The sequence below is a fragment of the Paramisgurnus dabryanus genome, chromosome 1 (assembly GCF_030506205.2).
Source record: "Paramisgurnus dabryanus chromosome 1, PD_genome_1.1, whole genome shotgun sequence".
NCBI classification, from domain to species: Eukaryota; Metazoa; Chordata; class Actinopteri; order Cypriniformes; family Cobitidae; genus Paramisgurnus; species Paramisgurnus dabryanus.
In genome coordinates, this window is record NC_133337.1 from 42,156,364 (window position 1) to 42,177,685 (window position 21,322).

Genomic DNA, 21,322 nt, shown 5'->3' on the forward strand with positions numbered 1-21,322 from the left:
GAGTACATGGTGGTCATAAAGGGATGGACATTGTCAGAAACAATGCTTAGCTAGGGCGTGGCATTTAAATGATGCCCAATTGGCAGTAAGGGGCCTAAAGTGTGCCAAGAAAACATTTACCACACCATTGCATTAATGAGAAATTGAACAGGTGTTCCTTATAATCCTTTAGGTGAGTGTATACTTCAGAAAGGTTTCAAACTTAAAAGAAAAGTTAATCTGGGTATTTTTGGTAAATCTCTGTGGACCCTTAGTGTTCCTGCATTGTAGGACTTTGTCTTGCGAGGGAAAATACAGTCAGAAGAGGGCACTACAGAGTACCCAAATGAAAAGTAGAGGGATTTTCTTCAAAACATTCATCAAAAAAATAGAAACAGTAGTGGTGTAAAATGATTTCTCTAACTATTATCTTGATCGGCGAATTTGTATTAGTTGCTTAAAGCAACACTATGTAGTTTTTTTACCTTTAAATAATGTCTCGAAAATTATTTTAAGTGATAGAACAACTTTTGACTGGACATATTGTACTGTTGCTGCAACCTGAGCAGCCTCCTAGCTGCTACAAGCACACTCTGAAAGTGGCGGTGGAGGGTAGGAAACACAGCCCCGCCCCTCCCCCTGCCTGCAAAAGAGTGTCTGATACCAGGCACTGTTGCGCTTTTCAACCACATGGGGGAGCTGTAAGTCATTTTTACATGGAAACTACATAGTGTTGCTTTAAAAGTAGATTTTATATTATAACTGTGGACCCACTGGTAAAATTCATCCCAGGTATGGAGAAAATGAAGCACAGAAGATTTCTGCATCTCATACTGTCACATGTGCAGCTCAGAAATGTCACTGCTGTACAATCAAAGAGGAAACCAGCAAGTGAAGTACTGTGAAATATGGGCTGCGGCACAGAGATATCCAGAAGTCCTTTGTGTTTTCAAAAAAAAAAAGGAAATGAATAGTAGATGTCTTTTACGATTACAAAGGTTCTGCTTAGCTTCTTAACTACGTAAGCCAGCAAAACATGTTTCAAAAAGTTAGTTATTAAGCAGAAATTGATACGAACAAGAAATATATGCTTATTTTATTCACACATACAGTACAAACTATTTTACACCCTACTAGAATCAGATGTAGGCTACTATTATTACTGTTTCTGCCCATCTAAAAAAAATTGTGCTAAATAGCACTAAAAGCCTGTTATCATAAGGGAACCATTTTTAGTGCTATATAGCACCTATGAACCATCCGGGGGTGATATAGCACCACTATAGCACCAGATATGGTTCTACACAGGTGCTACGTAGATGCTATATGGCACTTAAAATGGTTCCCTTATGATTACAAGCCAGTGAACCACTTTTAGTGCTATTTAGCACTATTTGTTTTTAGAGTATAGGGGAGAGTGGGGTAAAGTGAGACATCGGGTAAAGTGAGACACCCCCTGTATCTAGGCAACAGAACACATTTGTGGTCCTATGACTATTATGTTTTTAAGCCCCTCAAATTTCCCCTTGGCCATGAAGGACAGGACCTCATGCTGCTGTGGTTGACATGTTTTTTTCACAAAAATATATTTTTTGCTTGTAAAAGTAAATTTTCTTGCTGTCAACTTAATCAACTGTTGTGCCAAAGCAAATTGATTTAGGTAGAAAAGCTTATATCACACATGTTTATGAACTACCAACATATAAAACCTTGTGTTGATGCTAGCTGAAGATTAGCCTGAATTTCCAAGAGAGAGAGTTTTTTTCCAAAATGTGGCGGTGGGGTAAAGTGAGACAAATGCTGTGGGGTAAAGTGAGACATGAGGTACAAGTTCAGTTTAGTCTAAAACATATTTTAATGTAATATTACATATGTTTTATTTTTAATGTTATAAACATTGCAGAAAAACCATTATGCCTAGTCAATACACCAGGAAGACAGCCTGGGGAAAAACACCCCTTGAGGAGATGGAGAGTGCAGCTGATTAGGTCAAGGAAGGAAAGAAATCTCTAATGCTATGTACACACCAAACGCAAGGCATCATGGTACTGTGGGTTCACACCAGACACAAGTTCAACAATTTGCGCAAGTAGATTACATACAAAGTCAATGCAAAGACGCGATCAGACACGTCCTCGCGTGTGGCGATGCGAATGATATGATATGGGTGGCGCGTTTGCCACGAAATCACTCGCTATTCGCCGCAAACACGTCTTCGCCCAATTTGAAAATATTCAACTCGAGCGAAAAATTCGCATAACACAATGTTAAATCCTGCGAGTAATCTAGATCAAGTAACGCGATGCCCCGCATTTGGTGTGTACGTAGCATTACTCACTCTAGATTACTCACGGGATTTAACATTGGATTTAACATGCAAATTATTCACTCAAGATAAATATTTTCAACTTGGCGAAGACATGTTTGAGGTGAATAGTGCGTGTTTTCGTGGCAAATGCTCCGCTCATATGGCCTCATTCGCATCGCCCCAGGCGAGGATGCGTCTGATCGTGTCTTTGCATTAACTTTGAATGTAATCTACTTGCACAAATCGTTGAACTCATGTCTTGGTGTGAACCCACAGTAAGAGCAGCTGCAAGGGATAAAAATATTGATAAATGGTTCTGATTGTCTTTTGCGCTGACCCGCAGACACTAGCTGGCTCTAAGGGTCCTTTGTTCTGACCCCCAGACTGCGTTCTAATCTAACTGGTTCTATATGTCATTTGAATGTTAATTTAAAAAAATTGAATTGTCGGAGCCAATGGTGTATAGTGGGCAGCGCTCCGACATGTGGTCCTTTCACACTTTCTGGGACCCGAGTTCGATTCCCGGCTCGTGGTCATTTGCTGACCCAATACCCTTCTCTCCTCCCTGTACTTTCCTGTCCTCTACAAAACTCACTGTTAAATAAAGGCCAAAAAATATAACTTTTGAATTATATTATGTTGTATTTGATTTTGGTTCAGAGTTACTGTACTTTCAAGTGTTTAGAAAAATAATGTTCTTAATTGACCAATCCCCTTGATTCTTTTACTAGTCCAACATTAGTTTTGGAATGTGTGGTTGTCAAGCTAGCCGTCAGGATTTTATCTGTTACAATATGTGCTGTTATGGTAGTTTCAGAGTGGAAAAAGTAAGTGGATCAGTTTACCCCGAGCTGGTTCACTTTACCCCCTTGATTTTTCTGGTCTGTCTCAGTTTACCCCTAAGCTGGGGTAAAGTGAGACACAAGACCACTTTTTTTAAAACAATCATATTTTTACTGCTCTTCGTCCTGAATACATTCTGGTAATTTCCATAGCTAGGAAACATCCTGAATTAATGGGAAATGTGTACATTTGACTGATATATCATTTTAGCTCACTTAGAGGGGAGCAAATGTAAAAAATGTCTCACTTTACCCCACTCTCCCCTACTGTACATTTTATGGATTTCATTTCCATGCGTATGAGAAATGGTGCTCTTGTGTATCTTTTACGTTAGACTTGATGAATTGTAAACCCCATTTCCTCAGGCTATCACATCCTCCTTTATGTGCCTGTATGACCCATTCTGGGTTTAAAATGTTTTTAACGCATTCATCCCCAGGGCCATTCGTTCAGCAAATGGGGGAGGTTCCTTGTGTTTTGGGCACAACCTTAAAACTCCAGATGGACTTTCACAGATCTCCACGTGCACAGATGAGACCAGACGCATTGTAAATGACATATGTACTTGGTGCATTTAGCATCTGTCTGTTTAACATCAAAGTGTGCCATGCATTTTGTTCACATCTTCCTGAACTTACAGATTCAGTTTACTAGTCATTTAAGCTTATAGGGTATTAAAATCATTCTGTCTTATTGAGGATGATAGGAGCAGATAAATATCTTAATATATATATATATATATATATATATATATATATATATATGACATTTATATAAATGTCAGTTTATGATTATTCTGATTTGATATTAAATTTATGATACAATATGTGCCATTTTCAATCATGTGTGCATCCTGTGGGATTTTCGAGTAAGATTACAGACAAGCTACAGCTCACCCCATGTGTGTTTTTCATAAAAATAGTTTACTTACCATTCATATGCATATTAGCCTATCTGTCAGAAGTGCATTTACAGTAGCTGAACATTGTTTTGGATTTTACAAACAGATGCATCAGAAGAACTTTCTATTGATTTACCCTGATTGGTTTGTTTGCGAAATAATCGACGTGCCCTTTATTCTCACGGGAGAGTGCTTGTGTCTCCTTATCCAGTGAGTGGGGGATTTCAGCACCCCGCCTCTCTGGACAGCTCCTAAACCAGCGCGTGCAGGATCCTGATGACAGAAGCATTGATGCCCACGAGGAATGCGGTTGCTCCTGAGATAACAGACATATTCAGATTTCCTTAAATCTGCATTTTCTGTTCTGTGAGGTCTAAAGATCAAATCCATGGCTGAGAGAAGACTTCTTCACCAGGATGACGACAACGGTTCCCTGCTCTCCAAACTTGGGACAGACAGCCCGAAACCCAGGGTGAAGTTTGGAGGCATGTTCTGTAACATCGAAGGAGCTTATGAAAATAAGACCCTTAATTTTGAGTCGTACAGCCCCGGGTCTTCCAGAAGAAATCATAAGGGAAGAGTCGATGATCAGAAAGACAATTTCAGCGATACTTCGAGTCTGAGCAACTTCTCCAGCGCGAGTCAAACACAACCCAACCCGTCCAGTGCTTCACCGGGTCAGACCATCGTATATCCAACCGGACACAACCGTGCGCAAAACGGGAAACGAGAGGTAAGTTGTGTCAACATTATTTTAACTATTGCCAACCAGCTTTAGACAGGCAGTTGACTTTACCATGTGAGCAGAGTCTTACAGTATAAGATGCGTTATCTAAAACAAAAAAAACGTAGGCTATATCTAATAATAATTATTAGTAATCAGCTTTAAAGACCCATTTTAATACTTTAAACAATTAATTTGTCAGTGAATAAAAAGGTGAATATTATCAACGGTAAGCCTGGGTTTATAGTTTTTAGTTTATTTGACCTGTTTTCAGGAATAAATATTGTTTACATCGTCCCGACGCATTTTACAACTAATCCATATAATTACAAGAAATTATGATTACTTTCATTTGACGTAAGAACCAATAGGTCTACAAAATATTATGCTGATATTTATTCATGAATGTCCATTGCTTTTTATCTACTTAGAAACATGAACGACTTAAAATATATGGGGTAAGAGCAACTAATAAAGAGAAAATAATAGTTAGACTGCATAAAGGTTAAAAAACAATTTTTCCACCCATTTAAATTACAGAAATAACTTATCTTCACTGTTTCTTAAAAAAAAAATGTATATGTTTGCCTTTCTTTTTAACCATACACTGATCTGAAGAAGATTAAGTTACATCAAATTTATTTTTGTTGTTTTTATTGTTGCAAAGCAGTTTTACCGAAAATAAATTTGAAAACAAACAGTGCAGACAAGAAAAAAATATAGAAATAAAACAAAACAGGAAAATTATTAATTACATACATACATGACATAGATGTATAATAATATATTAATATCTAAAATAATTTTTATATTTAACTTTTTAGTCACTTAAAAAAAACAGAATTATTGACTATTGATTGTTATTCACAAACAGACAATTGGATGTCTTTATTTTTAAGAGGCTCGTGTGTGTGTTTAGGATGCTGTGTGAATATTAAGCAGCAGATGGTGAGCGGACTGAGAGAGAGGGGGTTACCGGGGCTTTTGTCTGTTTTAACTATCAGAACCCGATACTGGTGAACTAAATTACACCCCCGATTATTGACACTCGTCCTAACACCACGCCCGCGCGCTGCGCCTTTATCCTGCGCGAGCACCAATCCGCGCATCTCTCGCGTGTTTTCCCATCACGGAAATAAAACCTCTTTTCAATCCGGCGTTATGTCTTTCCAAGGCAAGAAGAACATCCCGCGTTTAACGGTAAGCAATATTAAAACCTGAGGCCATGGATGTTTTTTGGGTGATGGTGGTTGGGTTGGGTCATGAGTGCGAGCCAGCTGTAAGAAGCAGCTGTAGCTTACTGCAAACGCCGGTAACGCGATATGGGCTACACCGGTGCATTTAATGCACGTAAATAACGCGTAAAAATATAGGCTACATTTATATAGACCAATTCGGCTTGATGGGTTATGAGTGTTTAAATGCGTGCCATGGCGGTGGTATTAACTGGTAGGCTATTACCGGGTTTAGCCTACCCGTCCATTGTGTCTTTCATTCATGCGTTACCGTAATGTCGGGTCACCTCATTGGTCTGGTTTTTATATAAACAGCAAAATGACATTTTTGATTCATGCGATCGGAATCAATGTTGCTGGTCCGTTTGCGCACATTGGAGGTTAATGATCCACACGTTAAAATCTGGCCTAGACATCGGTCTGGTGGACCTGCCCATTACATGGAGGGCCCTGACAATGAGTCAGGGGCTCTGCCTATGTGTCTCGGTGCCTAAGGGGCCTGTCCGGTTTTTAAGAAGCGGTGATTCATCCATGTGCACTACAGGAGTGAGAATACGCAGAGAAGTGCGCTGTTAAGCAGCCAAATTGAATCCAATTCCCTTCCGCACAATTTGACTTCTAGAGTTTCTGACTGAGTCTGACCCACATTCAAGCACAATGTAGTTTACAACCAGCATTGATTTGAAAAGAAAACATTTGATTTTTTTTTTGTAAATAACCTTTAAAAATTAGCCTATGCAATGCACAGGTATAATGCATTAATGACCATTTTATTGGGAATGCCCTAATATGAAGTGCGGTTTGGTGATGCACACTGCATCCCAGACATCCCTGCCTCCTCTCTCCTCAAGCAACATTGTGGCCCAGAATCAGAAACACTTGTCATGATTTTGGCTGTGCCAGTGATGGACGGCCAATGAAAGTGTCACATTGCATTAAAGTGAAGCTCTGTAGGCTGCACACCATACAGGCACTGTGACCCAGTGTGCTAAAACACCCTTCAGCAGAAGTTTACAAATGTAGACTTCAACTGTGTGCGCTGGGGCAGTGCATCGTGCAAGATTTAGGGCAAGAAAGTATTTGGCCATTTAACAGCGTGAATGTGATTTTATGCCCGAGTGCCCTAACAAACCCAGTAGCCTGCCATAGTTTCATGGCAGGGGTGAGCGTATGGGCATTGCTACATCTAAACATAGTCTCATAAAGTGCATTCATCACTGAGGCATAATAGTGCATAAAAATGGACAGTGAATAGTGTCATTACCATATTTTCCCCATTTAATATATTAATTTATGCAAACCAAAAATCAGCCATGCTTGAATAATACAGTAAATAGAAAATAGTCTGTTACGGATGAATGGAGTACCCACTTATGTTTCTTTTGTATTCTTCATCTCTGCCTGGTGTTTTTGTTTGTGGTCTTTGACTGATATAATCTCTAATTAGCTCATTAAAGAACGCTGCATATTCTAGATGGTAGGATTTGCATGCATTATAAAGCTTTGTGCATCCAGTGCTCATACTGTGAAACTGCTGACCCAGATCTGAGAGAGCTTTTATTTGAAGATATACTGTGCAGTGATTTCATTGAACTTTAAGGGGCTGTTTCTCCGACATGGCCTATCCTAGCCCCAAACTAAAATGCATGCTTGAGCTGCCTTAATTTAAAAACATCTTGCACTGACATACATTAAAATATAGCAGTGCCATTGGTTTGTCTCAAGATTCATACCAGTATTGTTTTTTGTAAGGTATGTTTGTAAAAACTATTAAATGTCCTAATATAATTAAGGCCTTGTTCTGGATTAATCTAAACCCTATCCGGGAAACCCTAATCTGAACTTTGACACCGTCACTTCTAATACTTTATGATTATAAATATAGCACGAGATAAACCATTACACCGCAGGTGTGCATTATTTTCAAATAATTCAAAGGCCGTAGTCAATTATTCCGCTTATACCACGGTTACCACAAAAATGGCTCTGGTTGCCTATTTTTAAGACATTTGACAGGTCAGGTGTGAAGTTTATAGAAAAATAATCAACAACCATATGTTGAATATATCAGAATAAAGCATTCAACAGGCCCATGGTATGAATATAGATACTTTTAACTGTATTTATAAATGAATAGTTTACCCAAAACTTAATGTTCTGACATCACTTACACTTGTGTAGATCCATAAACCTGTATAATAATCTTTTGTTTTCATTTTTAGATTGACTAACCCATTTTAGTGACATCATACTTTTAAAATCATAACCAACATACTGCACTACATATATTGTATGTCAGTCAACAATAATATGCTGTTTTTTCTTCTGTCCTCAGGGTGATAAGCTCATCATTAAAGGTGGAAAGATCGTAAATGACGACCAGTCGTTTTATGCTGATATTTACATTGAAGATGGGATAATTAAGTAAGAGTTCATTACTTGTTTAACATTATAATGCATTGTATTTTATATGAAATTTATTTAACTAAGTTCAGGGGGATGCATGGTCATGTAATCCAACCAATCAGCACGAAGAGCGACGGTGTTTAAGTGCATAAATTGGGTCCCCAGTGCTTCTATCAACCAAGAAAATGTGATAAAGATCAACCCAGTAACTTAGTTTTGGTAAACCATTCTCTGCAAGCATGTGAAAAAATAGGTCAATGAAATCTGGATCCCCTTGTGATGTCAGAAGGGGATAATACAACAGCACTTCCATTTAGTGCAGAGATCATCTCATTTGCATTTTAAACACCTAAAAATAGCACATTTTGCTCACAACTACAAAGTGGCAATTTTAAAATGCCATAATAAATTATCTATATGGTATTTTAAGCTAAAACTTCACATGTGGGGACACCATTTATTTGACATTCTATAAAAGTCTTGTGAAATGCCCCCTTTAATGCAAACTTATATATATAAATTAGGTTTTGTTTTGTTCTGCTTTATAGTTATATTATTCTCACTTCCTATTATATTTCAAATAGAGATGTTTGTTTCCTTTATTCTTCTGGATTGCAGGCAGATTGGGGAGAATCTCATCGTACCTGAGGGGGTGAAGACTGTGGATGCATACGGGCACATTGTGATCCCCGGGGGTATCGATGTGAACACCTGTCTGCAGGCTTCTCACCTGGGCATGAGCCCGGCAGATGATTTCTATCATGGCACCCGTGCCGCTCTGGCTGGAGGAACCACTATGATCAGTATGTCATTACATCTTACACCATACAGGGGGAAATAATCCGTTATTTGAGGTCATTAGCTTATGAAGGGGAAACATCAGAAAAAAGTGTGTGTGCTGTACAGTATTAAAGCTTCAGGGCTTCTCCAGTCTCATAACATCAGTTGAATTGAGGACACAGCGCTGGGTAGTTTTTAGCAGGAAAGAATATTTGTGTATGGTTTTTAGTGTTGCATGTGCTTATTATATTAGTTTGACATAAGAACATTTCTTGCCTTCATTTAGTTGACCATGTCGTGCCTGAACCGGGATCTAGTTTAATGTCAGCGTATGATCAGTGGAGGGATACGGCGGACAAGCGGTCGTGCTGTGACTACTCTCTACACATTGATATCACACGCTGGCATGATGGTCTGTTTGAGGAACTGGAGACTCTGGTCAAAGATAAAGGTGATGTGAGATTTCAGGTGTGACTCTGACATTTTTCTGGTATATTGCATTATGAGATTATTGAGCTTTTTATTTATTTCTTTTTAATATTAAGTTAGTTAACACACTGGCCATCTGTAATTCTACTGAAAATGAACGAAAATTAAACTTGTATAACCATTTAGGTCTAGCATGATGTAACATTATCTTAATTCTGTGTTTTGGTTTAGGCGTAAACTCCTTCCTTATCTTCATGGCTTATAAGGACCAATATCAGAGCTCTGATACACAGGTATGTTTGCCAAGTGTCACATATTTATTCATATTAGCCAGTGTTTACATGACGCATCAACATTTTCCTGTGCTTTGGGTACATTAAGCCCTGTGTGTGCTAAACTCAAAGTTTGTTCATGTTTAATTCTCCTTTTCTTCCTGTTATCTGATTAACCCTTGCAAAAACAAAGCTTAATTTCTGGTTTGTACATTAAGTTATATGGAGTATAACAGCATATTTTTGTCATATTTGCCGCTATACAGGGGCGAAAATCTCATCTAAATGTTGGGGGGGACAATAAACATAAAATTTTTCAAGAACAATTTTTGAAGGGGACACCAATAATACAGGCAAAATTGTACTTGCAAGGAAATGGGTACAGATAGAAAACGTTTCTCTCTCTCTATGAACAGACGCAAATTTAATTTTAATACATATGAATGCAGAGGTGAAAAGAGTAGGCTAATAAAATTTTCTACTTAAGTAATAGTAAAGTTACTTTAATAATATGCTACTTAAGTAAAAGTAAAGTTACTTTAATAATATTTTACTTAAGTAAAAGTAAAGTTACTTTAATAATATTTTACTTAAGTAAAAGTAAAGTTACTGGTCTAAAAATCTACTCAAGTAAAAAGTCATTTTAATTTTAAGAGTTACTTTTTTACAGCGGGGAGAGGTTTCTAGTATAGTTCACAAAGGAAGGATATATACATCTCAAACTATGTTTTTAATTGTAAACATCTCTACAATTAAAGTGCAATAACAAATGTTAATAAAATAAAAAGCTTTTTTATAACTAAGAAACATTTATGGAATTATTTAATGATTTTTACAGGTGAGTTATGCACTTTTGAAGCAAAAATAATATGAGGTCAGCAGCTAAATACAATCATTATATGAAGGTTGTAATTGATGTATTGCTGGTAACATACATTGTTATTAAACTATATACATAAATGAGCATATAATGAGATGAGTGCCATGGCTATACACTATACATCCTTTACACGTTTATTAGCTCCCAGGCCTGTGTACCTGATGTCTTTCAATCTATCTCTCTCGCGCGCTCGCTCTCTCTCTCTCTCTGCAATGTCTAATGATCTGCGCATTCTCGAGGACTTCTTAAGTTGTTTGACTTGACGCAAAGCTGCTAGACCTCGGAAGATAATGCGCATGTATTAAAAACGCATCGTGCAAATTAGCGGTTAAAACCCGGTCGGCAATTCACAAACTCCGTACTCAAGAGCATGAACCCTACCTGAATGAAACAATCGCTTTGCGTCAAAGGCCAGGGGTTTCTTTCATAAGAATTGAATTGAGGGTCTGCATTAGCCCGCGCCTGTCTCGTCCCTCTCCATGGTTCTTTTTGCGCGTTCCCCCGCCCATCAATCAATCATCCGACCGTGGCGCGTCTTTATCACCTTACTTTTTTATTTATTTTTACTCAGTAACGGATATGATTTAACCTGTAGCGAAGTAACCTACAATACTTTAAACATACTTAAGTAAAAGTAAAGTACAGATTTTAAAAACTACTCAAAGTAAAAGTACACAAAAAACTCAGTTACAGCCAGGTGAGTAAATGTAATTTGTTACTTTCAGCTCTGCCTCACCTCTGCATGAATGCATAAAAATGTTTTCTTGATCGTTTATCTGCTTCTGTTCTCAGAAAACAAAATATGTTCATGTTTAGATGTCAAAATAGTCCAGTTTTAAAACATATGAGGATAAACTGATAAGTGATGGGAAACGTTGTATAGCTGATTAACGCGTCGGCTCCGTACACTTCTCTACCACCGGAATGTGTGGTGGTGAGGTAAAAGGGGCGCGGGCAGTGGACCAAACCACTGTGAGGCAAGGGAGGGGGAATCAAAATGTTTAAAACGTTTTTTTGTTGTTGCTCCGTTTGCATTTGTATTGTTTCACTTCTTACACAACTATTTTAAGTATTATAAATCATTAAATTATTTTCAATACACATATTCTAATGATATTTTAGGGGGGACAACCCTCAGATAGGGGGGGTCCTGTCCCCCCCGACCCCCCCGGGATTTCCGCCCATGCCGCTATACTCCATATAACTCAATGCACAGGCCAGAAATTAAGCTCTGTTTTTGTACAGGCCTACTTAAGGGTTAATTGTGCCACATGGTAAAACAGTAAAAATTACACATTTTAGCAAAAGGAAAAACAACCAACAATCAAGAATGCGTGATTATATAATGTCATGGCTTTGCAATCATATAATGGAAGTCAATGGGGCAAAAACAGCCACGAACAGTAAATGAGGGAGAAAAATAAAATAAAATCTGATTCTGCACAAAAACTAAAAATGCATCAAAGCCAATGATTTTACTAATCTTTGACATGCCCAAGACTGTGAAAAAAGTAAAAAAAAAATCCAGTTCACAATCACTTTTTATATTGAAAATTTGTCATTTTGTGTGTGTTTTCCCAAAACAGGGACATCACTTATGAACTTGGCAATTAAAAAGTTAAAATCATGAATTTTGAGTTTTGATCAGTACTGAGGTTGATATACAGATTTATGCAAAAATATATATAAAAAAATATTAATCTGATACATTTTTACAGCCGTTTAAATTAGTGGTCTCCAAATGGTAGTAATTTTGCCCACAGTGTATTGTTGAGTTTTTGAAAAATTTCAAATAATTTTTCCAAAATATATGTCAATATAAGATTTGTCACCAAAAATCATTCCATTTGCTGAAACACAGAGAAAGTTGTGGCCAAATTAGGACTCAAAAAACCCATAGTGAATAAAAACGTCCCCAACAACCCATAATAGTTAACTGATCTGTTTCTTGACACAATCCACAACACATCACTTTATAGGTGGGGTGCATGATCTTTGAAAGCCAATGTTGACATTTAAAATCACCTAAACAAGCATGCCCCTATCCCAATAGAATCTGGACCTTCTTTTGATAGACCCGCCCCACACATACACAACCCAGTCAAAGATGTCGGTTAGTAGACACGCCCCTTATTGCTGATTGGCTACAAGTCTGTTTTGGTAGCCAAAGTGTTTTTCAAAAATCACACACCCCGCCTTTAATAAGCTAAGCTATTACTTTGCCCATGAGTGAATGGTGACTGTTGTTTTCTTAAACTGTATTTAGATCTATGAGATGTTTGGTGCTATGAGAGATCTGGGGGCCATCGCACAAGTTCATGCTGAAAACGGTGACATCATTGAGGAGGTAACCGTGATTTTGCTCAAGAAAATTCTCAGTGTTGTCTGTTAATGCATTTACATTACACCGGCATTATGTTAATAATGCATCAATGTCTGTTCATCATCTTTCCTATAACAATACTTTATATATTTTATAGGAACAGAAGAACGTTTTGGACCTGGGAATCACTGGACCAGAAGGACATGTATTGAGTCATTCAGAGGAGGTTAATATTAATGTTCTGAGTCAGGATATACAGTAACACTTAATATACACTTAAAAATGTGTTTATTTGCATCAACATCTGTGTGTGAAACTTGAGGGAAACTGAATATATTTATCTACCATTCAAAAAGATTTAGTATCGTTTGTGAGTTGCTTAAGTGTCCATATCCTTTTAAGTAAATCTGGTCTGTATTAATAATCATAATGTTTTTCTCCAGATTGAGACTGAAGCTGTGTATCGAGCTATCACCATTGCTAAACAGGCCAACTGTCCGCTTTACATCACCAAAGTCATGAGTAAATCAGCTGCTGATGTCATCGCCAAGGCCAGGAAAAAGGGTATGAAAGTTAAACTATAGCAGAAACTAAAATAAAAGAAAGGGGAAGAAGAAACACTCATTTCATATTTTTTTCTTTGATTCATTTTAATTTCAGGTATGGTCATCTACGGGGAGCCCATTGCTGCCAGCCTCGGCACAGACGGATCACACTATTGGAGTAAAGACTGGGCCAAAGCTGCTGCATTTGTGATGTCTCCGCCCCTTAATCCTGACCCAAGCACTCCAGATTACCTCAATTCACTCTTAGCCTGGTAAGCAACAAATATGATACAAGTTAAGACTGAATATTTATTTATTTATTTATTTAAACGGTTTATGGGATAATGTATGTCTCACTAGTACTGGGTGGTGTTGGTAAAAACATTGATTAGTTTGTATTCACCCTGATGTTTATAATCAATTAAACAGCATTTTGCTCAAAAGTTGCTTGAAACTTTATGGCACAACAATACATTTCTCTGGGCAAAATATATTTTAAATATATGCTAAATACATTTTGTAGAAAGTAATGCTCAACTGAATATATTATCAAATTTGGAAATATATTTAGTTTTAAGCTTCATATATCAACATATATTTTAAAATGTATTTCAAGGGCAAGCAAATACATTTCTATTTTTATATCCCATATGGCAAATTTAAAAAAATATATATATGCTAAACACAAGTACATTTTAAAAAGTATATTTTTGAAGTTGAAACTATATTTAATTTGAACCTTTTTAAATGGTTATGTTTACAGGTTTGTAACAAAAATTAAGTTTTTCTTCCAATGCGACCTGAATATTTTTCCTTGGATTGAAATATATGGAGGGCTAAATATATTTTTAATGTTTTAAAATATATTTAATTAATTAATAAATTTAAACATATTCCAAAATATATTTCAGCAAATATATGTTTTGGCTATTTTTTGTATATTTTGAAATTTATTTAAAAATATGTTTAAAAATATATATTTTTGCCTTTAAACTGTAATGTTTTTCTTGCTTCTATCTTTTATTAAAACATTTTCATATCTGCAAAATGAGCATTTTTCAGACAAACTTTTAAAACAGAGTTCTGTATTGATTTATAAAAAAAAATTTTTATATAAATTTATAAATGTTATTTTTAAAGAGGCTTTTAAAAATGTATATTAATATTTCTTATTAATATATTTTATAAATATTAATAAAGGACTGTAAAGTTTGTGTATCGCAAGAAAACTTATATTTATCATTATACTTATATGATATTTTGTGCATAAAACAAGCAACAGAAATCTGCCAATAGGGTAAGCAATTTTTTCTAGAATTTTTTTTAAATTTAGTGTTTAAGGAAAATGTTCAAGATTTTTTCTTACCCCATTGGCAGATTTTTTTGCTTGTTTTATGCACAAAATCACTTAAATTTGATATTTTTGGTCTAAACAGAAAAAGCATCTTAATTTAAGAATTTTTAGATATTTTTACTGAAAACTATACAAAAATACTAAGAATTTATTTTCTTGAAAATCATTTTTTGCAGTGTGGACTTGTTTTGTGGTCCAGGGTCACATATATCACCTGCAAAATCTTTACATATAAATTTTTTTAGCATTCATTATATCTTCCAGCTCTATACTGACTAAAGATTTTACCTAAATAAACATGATGTGTTTCAGTGGTGATCTTCAGGTTACCGCCAGCGCCCACTGCACCTTCACTACCGCCCAGAAAGCCGTTGGGAAGGACGATTTCACCCTTATCCCAGAGGGAACCAATGGTATAGAGGAGCGTATGAGCATCATATGGGACAAAGCTGTGGTATGTGTCTCTCACATCAGTCTACAGAACTTCATCTTAGACTTACAGACTGAGCAACACGGTTTTTGTTTCACAGGCGACGGGTAAAATGGATGAGAATGACTTTGTTGCGGTAACCAGCACGAACGCTGCAAAAATCTTCAACGTGTATCCTCGCAAGGGCCGAATCGCTGTTGGGTCCGATGCCGATCTTGTTATCTGGAACACCAAGGAGACTAAACTAATCTCTGCCAAATCTCATAACCTGGTATGAGCATAATATTTTAGATATTGCTTTGTGCACCTGGTAGAGCATTGCAAAGATCATGGGTTTGATTGCCATATTTATTCTGCTTCTTCAGACAGTGGAGGTGAATATCTTTGAGGGAATGGAGTGCCGTGGCTTCCCTGTCGTGGTCATCAGTCAAGGCAGGATTGTTTTAGAAGATGAAAAACTAAATGTGATCGAGGGCTCAGGGCGCTTCATCCCCAGAAAAGCTTTTCCAGACTACGTCTACAAGAGAATCAAAGCCCGAGGCAGGGTAAGAAATATTGCAACCCAATATTAATGGCTCATAGTTGTGCATGATGACTCCTATATGACAAAAAATATATTTTCTAATATAATTTTACATTTATTGAAATATATTTAGAAAAATGTGTCTTCACAATGCTAAAAATGATTTTCAAGAAAAAAAATTCTTAGTATTTTTGTACAGATTTTTTTTCTCACCCAATTGGCAAATATTTTTGCTTGCTTTAAGCACAAATTCACTTAAATTGTATAGTTTTTGTCTTAAAACTAGATTTATTTTCTTGGGTCATTTTGCTTATCAAGAAAAAGCATCTTAATTTAAGAATTTTTAGATATTTATACTGAAAACAAGACAAAATTACTAAGTAAAAAAGTCATTTTTGCAATGTATTTTAAAATATATTTTAAAATAAATATATTTGTAAGCATTAAGGTTTGAAAAGATTTAAATTAAATATATTTTCAACTGCAAGAATTAAATTGACTTATTTTATACATACTTAGACATTTTATACTTATACTGTACTTTATACATTTTATACAAGCTTTTATATTTGGCCAGAAAAATATATATATTTGCTGTATGGGTTGTAAAGTTAGAAATGTATTTGTTGACCTTGAAATACATTTTGAAAAATATGTTAAACTATGGTTAAGGTTAAAACTAAATGTTAATAAACTAGCTTTACTTTCTAAAAAATGTATCAAGCATATATTTAAAACATATTGGCCAGAGAATATTTCTTTTTGCCGTATAGGCTTAGAAAACCGCACAGCCCTGTTATATAAATGTGAATGCAATTTCCAATCATATTACATTAACTATAAATGTAAAATAAAAATGCTTTACACTGACTTAAATGTTTAAAAAGACTAAATATTTGTCCTCTAAGGGTTCACTGTCTTAATCAAATAATTTGTTTTGCAGATGGCGGATGCTCGTGGCGTTCCCAGAGGAAATTATGATGGCCCGGTCCATGATGTCATCAGTATGAGCAAATCTGTATTGTCCACGCCGACCACTAGGGGTCCCATGTGTCCAGGAAAGACTCCACTTGGACCCGGCAGAAACTTGCACCAGTCTGGATTCACCCTATCTGGTAGGCATTTATGTTTATTTGGTTTGTTTTTTGCCCCGGTTTGCAAAAGTTGGCAACACACTGCAAAAAATTATTTTCAAGAAAAAAAAACTTAAATCACTTAAATATCACATTTTTGTGATTTTGTGCATAAAACAAGCATAAAAATCTGCCAATGGGGTAAGCTAATTTTCTTGAATTTTTCTTGAATTTTGTATTTAAGAAAAATGTTCAAGATTGTTTTGCTTACCCCATTGCCAGATTTTTTTTTTTTGCTTGTTTTATGCACAAAATCACTTAAATTTGATATTTTTGGTCTAAAACTAGACTTATTTTCTTGGGTCGTTTTGCTCATCAAGAAAAAGCATCTTCATTTAAGAATTTTTACTTTTAGATATTTTTACTGAAAACAAGACAAAAATAGGCTACTAATAATTTTTTTCTTAAATAATTTTTTGCATTGCAGGGTTTATTTATTTTCATTTCTTTCATTTTTGGCTCCCATGCATGAATTATTGCAAATAATGCCATCTTGTATATTCGCACTACTTATATTTTTGCATATTTCATATATGCAAAAACTCTGCAATAATTAATTGCTGTATACTGTAGTTAAATATTTCATGTTTACAACAAATCACATGTTGTATGTTGTAATGTCATACTGTCATTTCTACGTGTCACATTTTTTCATTGGATGAGCGGTTCTCTCGTAAAATTATTCAGGTACAGTCTTGTATCTTTAATTTTTTATTGTTTAATTTTGTTTATTTATTTGTGAAATTTAAGAACTTTCAAAAATATATTTTAAAAAACCTATGAAGAAAACAAATGTAAAATACTGCACTGCAAAAAATAATTTGCAAGAAAAAAAAATCTTAGTTTTTTAGTAAAAATACTAAGAATTTTTTTCTTGAAAATCATTTTGTTGATGTTGTTTCTGTATCCAGACACTGAGAAAATAAGTCATTATTAAGTTTTAAGTCAAAAATATATACAATTGAAGTGAATTTGTGCATAAAACAAGCAAAAAATATCTGCCAGTGGGGTGAGAAAAAATCTTGAAATAAGTTCATTTTTTTCTTAAATACTTTAAATTTCACCCAGATATTTTAGCTTGTTTTAAGCAAAATTTCACTTAAATTGTAAATTGTTTTGTCTAAAAACTAAACTTAATTTAATAAAAATTTGCTTACCCCATTGGTAGATTTTAAATTTTTTAGCTTGTTTTAAGCACAAATTAGCTTACATTTTTATAATTTTGTCTAAAAACTACACTTATTTTCTTAGGTCATTTTGCTCATCAAGAAAATAAATCTTACACTGCAAAAAAATGATTTTCAAGAAAAAAAGTCTTATTATTTTTGTCTTGTTTTCAGTAAAAATATCAGAAAATTCTTAAATTAAGATGCTTTTTCTTGATGACCAAACGACAATAAGAAAATAAGTCTAGATTTTAGACCAAAATTTTTAATTTTTCTTGAATTTAGTGTTTAAAGAAAAATGTTCAAGCCTTACCCCATTGGCAGAATTTATTTTTATTTTTTTGCTTGTTTTATGCACAAAATCACTTAAAAAGCATCTTAATTTAAGAATTGTTAGATTTTTTTTACTGAAAACAAGAAAAAAATACTAAGATTTTTTTTCTTGAATTTTTTTTTTTTTTTTTGCCGTGTAGAGCATTGTGTTAGCAAAAGGTTGTGGGTTTGATTCCCAGGGAATGAACATACGGATAAAATACTAACTATCATTATAGTAAGCTTCACCTACACTAAGCTTCACCTCTGTCTTTCTTCTCATTTGTCCAAGGCACTCAGTCAGACGATCACATTCCCAGGCGTACGGCACAGAGGATCGTAGCTCCCCCTGGAGGCCGTTCAAATATCACATCCCTCTCCTGAGTCGTGTGTGCGCCAAGCAGAAGTTCAGATTCCCCGCCTTCCGATTTTATATCACCTGTATCATGCAAATATTTATCTCAATAAGTTCATACACTCATCATGACCTCTGGCTATGCAGCAATTATAGCTTTCCATGAAATCATAATCTCTGTGTAATGAATCTGCCTCTGTTATCTGATCAGACTCACTCATAATGTAGCATGCATGCTCCTTTGATCAGATTCACTCAGACTTCTCTCTGCTTTAGCGTAGCATCGATGGCGTAAAGACGGTTAGTGACTGTTAGTGTTTGTGAACTGAATGCATCTCATGCACTACCTTTGAACCCGTGTTTTCATCTTCCAGTAGCATCAGAATAAACGTTTAGGTGAAAGGATTCATTTTTGTGCCACTAACAGCATCTGCACTTTTATTGGACCGGATAGAATAACGTTGACCACTATGGCGCAAAAATAGTCGGCCATATTGGGAAGGGCAAACTCCCCTATAAACACATGCTGTATTGAAAGGGGAGCTGCAGTTTATCTGGATAAATGACACAATAACATTTACATTTCTTAACCGATGTCTGTGGATTATGGTTGAAAGCAGAGGACGGAACTCTGGAACTGCTGACTTTGGCACAGATTCGTTGCAGATACGGCTCAGAGTCATCTGCTGTAGTTGGTGAATTACTGTCAAGAAATTATCAAAACTCATGTATGTCAAGCTTTGAAACAAGTTATTGTGCTACCCAGAAAAATGCAGATCCCCATTTGCCCTCCGAAAAATAACATTGACTTGATACGTCAAAAGGCTCAACCGATATACTTGTGCTGTCTCCAGTGGTGCAGAAATGACACGCGTCACTTATAAGGATCTGTGTGATCTGTCAATGTGCTTTAAAGGAAAATCAAGAACTACCTAACGATGGTCCTCGTCCTAGGGTATTAAAAAGAAACCGTTATTGATAGCTCTGTCTATGTATCTCTACAAATAGATCAAAAACTGTATTGTAGATGAACGCTTATAACAGCATTTATGATTTTGCTCATTGTGCTAATAATCATCATCACACAGATATAGCAATCAGCAATGCATTTGATGATTTTTATATGTTTCTAATAAAAACATTTGGTGCTCTCGATCTGTACACATGCCAGTGTATTACTGTGCAGACGTCAATTTTTGAAACCAGGCAAAACTTTTTCATTTTTTTAGGTGTTTATATTTCTGTAATGCATTTCATTACAGATAGCCTTTTTGTAGTCTTAACCAGTGTTTGCTGGAATCCTACATGTTAGATGTAATTTTCGTGAGATATGTCAAGGCCTGTCGAAGAAAGTCAACTAAAGCAAACTGGATCTGTGGATTGTCTTTTGTACCTACTTGTGTTCATTTTATGTAAATATCAACTTTTCTTTTTTGTGCACGATTTGCATGTCCTCAATAAAAATATAACTAGTTAAAAGATTTTTGTCTTCGCTTCAGAGTCTTTATTTTAAATGATAATTTTCAACATATTTTTTAATAGTACTTCCCTATTCCCTACAAAATCATCTCCATGTAACATTTGCGTTTCTTTTAATATATCCAATTCACAAACATCTAGAAAACTAATGATTTTACAAATCATTTTATAGACATTGTACTCTCAAGTATATTAAGTTTATTTTATTTAAAAATTCTCCAATACTGACACTATGCATTGCATCATATAGGGAAGTCATTTCAAGTTTCATTACATTCAATACATGCAGCAAGGCTTTCTTTACACAAGATATGCTTAAGTAAAATGTTGCAGATAGTAATTTATTCGCCTATGTACATATATCATTCATATTTGATTGTAGGAAAAGGTTGTATCCTCAAGTATCCTCTTTCTCCAGAATTTTGTCATCCAATGGGACTGATGAATTTGAACAGGTGGAGATTACGTCAGCATTTTATTGAGAGCTCTCTTCACCATCCTTAGCACAACGATTACATAAGCTATAAATATTAAAGATCTCACTTTATATTGTGAGAGCCATTCCACAGAATCGGTAACATTTGTGTCCCCAGGACACAAAGAAAACTAAAATTTAAAGTATCCTGCACATTAATCTAACAGCAAATATAAACTTTATAATTTTAAACATTAAAGGGATACTTCACCGATTTAGCATTCAGCTTTGTATCTGTAGAAACCCGGCAGTATTACTGAATGACCATGTTTCCCTCCCTCATTTCCCCCTGAGAGGAGAGATATCTGCATTTTGGTTCTGCAAAAAAGTCCTCCGATGATGTAATATGACGATTTTTGCATCATCGGAGGACTTTTTTGCAGAACCAAAATGCAGATATCTCTCCTCTCAGGGGGAAATGATGGAGGGAAACATGGTCATTCAGTAATACTGCCGGGTTTCTACAGATA

General features: G+C 35.5%; 1 protein-coding gene across 2 annotated transcripts; it reads left to right on the forward strand.

The window, feature by feature from the left end:
* Positions 1-4,005: 4,005 nt before the first annotated feature.
* On the forward strand, positions 4,006-20,379 carry dpysl4 (dihydropyrimidinase like 4). Of its 2 annotated transcripts, none has more exons than XM_073815044.1 (14): positions 4,006-4,764; positions 8,326-8,414; positions 9,015-9,199; positions 9,463-9,627; positions 9,837-9,898; positions 13,024-13,104; positions 13,238-13,306; positions 13,524-13,644; positions 13,741-13,897; positions 15,292-15,433; positions 15,510-15,680; positions 15,775-15,954; positions 16,876-17,047; positions 18,836-20,379. In XM_073815044.1, the coding sequence occupies exons 1-14, from the start codon at positions 4,420-4,422 to the stop codon at positions 18,925-18,927; spliced, it is 2,031 nt and encodes a 676-aa protein (XP_073671145.1). In that variant the 5' UTR covers positions 4,006-4,419; the 3' UTR covers positions 18,928-20,379. The 2 variants fall into 2 exon arrangements, with proteins under 2 accessions (XP_073671145.1, XP_073671147.1); XM_073815046.1 differs by lacking the exon at positions 4,006-4,764 and adding an exon at positions 5,642-5,955.
* Positions 20,380-21,322: the final 943 nt, after the last annotated feature.

Coding starts and splice junctions, on each gene's coding strand:
- dpysl4 (XM_073815044.1), top strand. CDS start 4,420: ATGGCTGAGAGAAGACTTCTTCACCAGGATGACGACAACGGTTCCCTG. Junction 13,105..13,237: donor ACGGTGACATCATTGAGGAG/GTAACCGTGATT, acceptor TATATTTTATAG/GAACAGAAGAACGTTTTGGA. Junction 15,681..15,774: donor CTGCCAAATCTCATAACCTG/GTATGAGCATAA, acceptor CTGCTTCTTCAG/ACAGTGGAGGTGAATATCTT.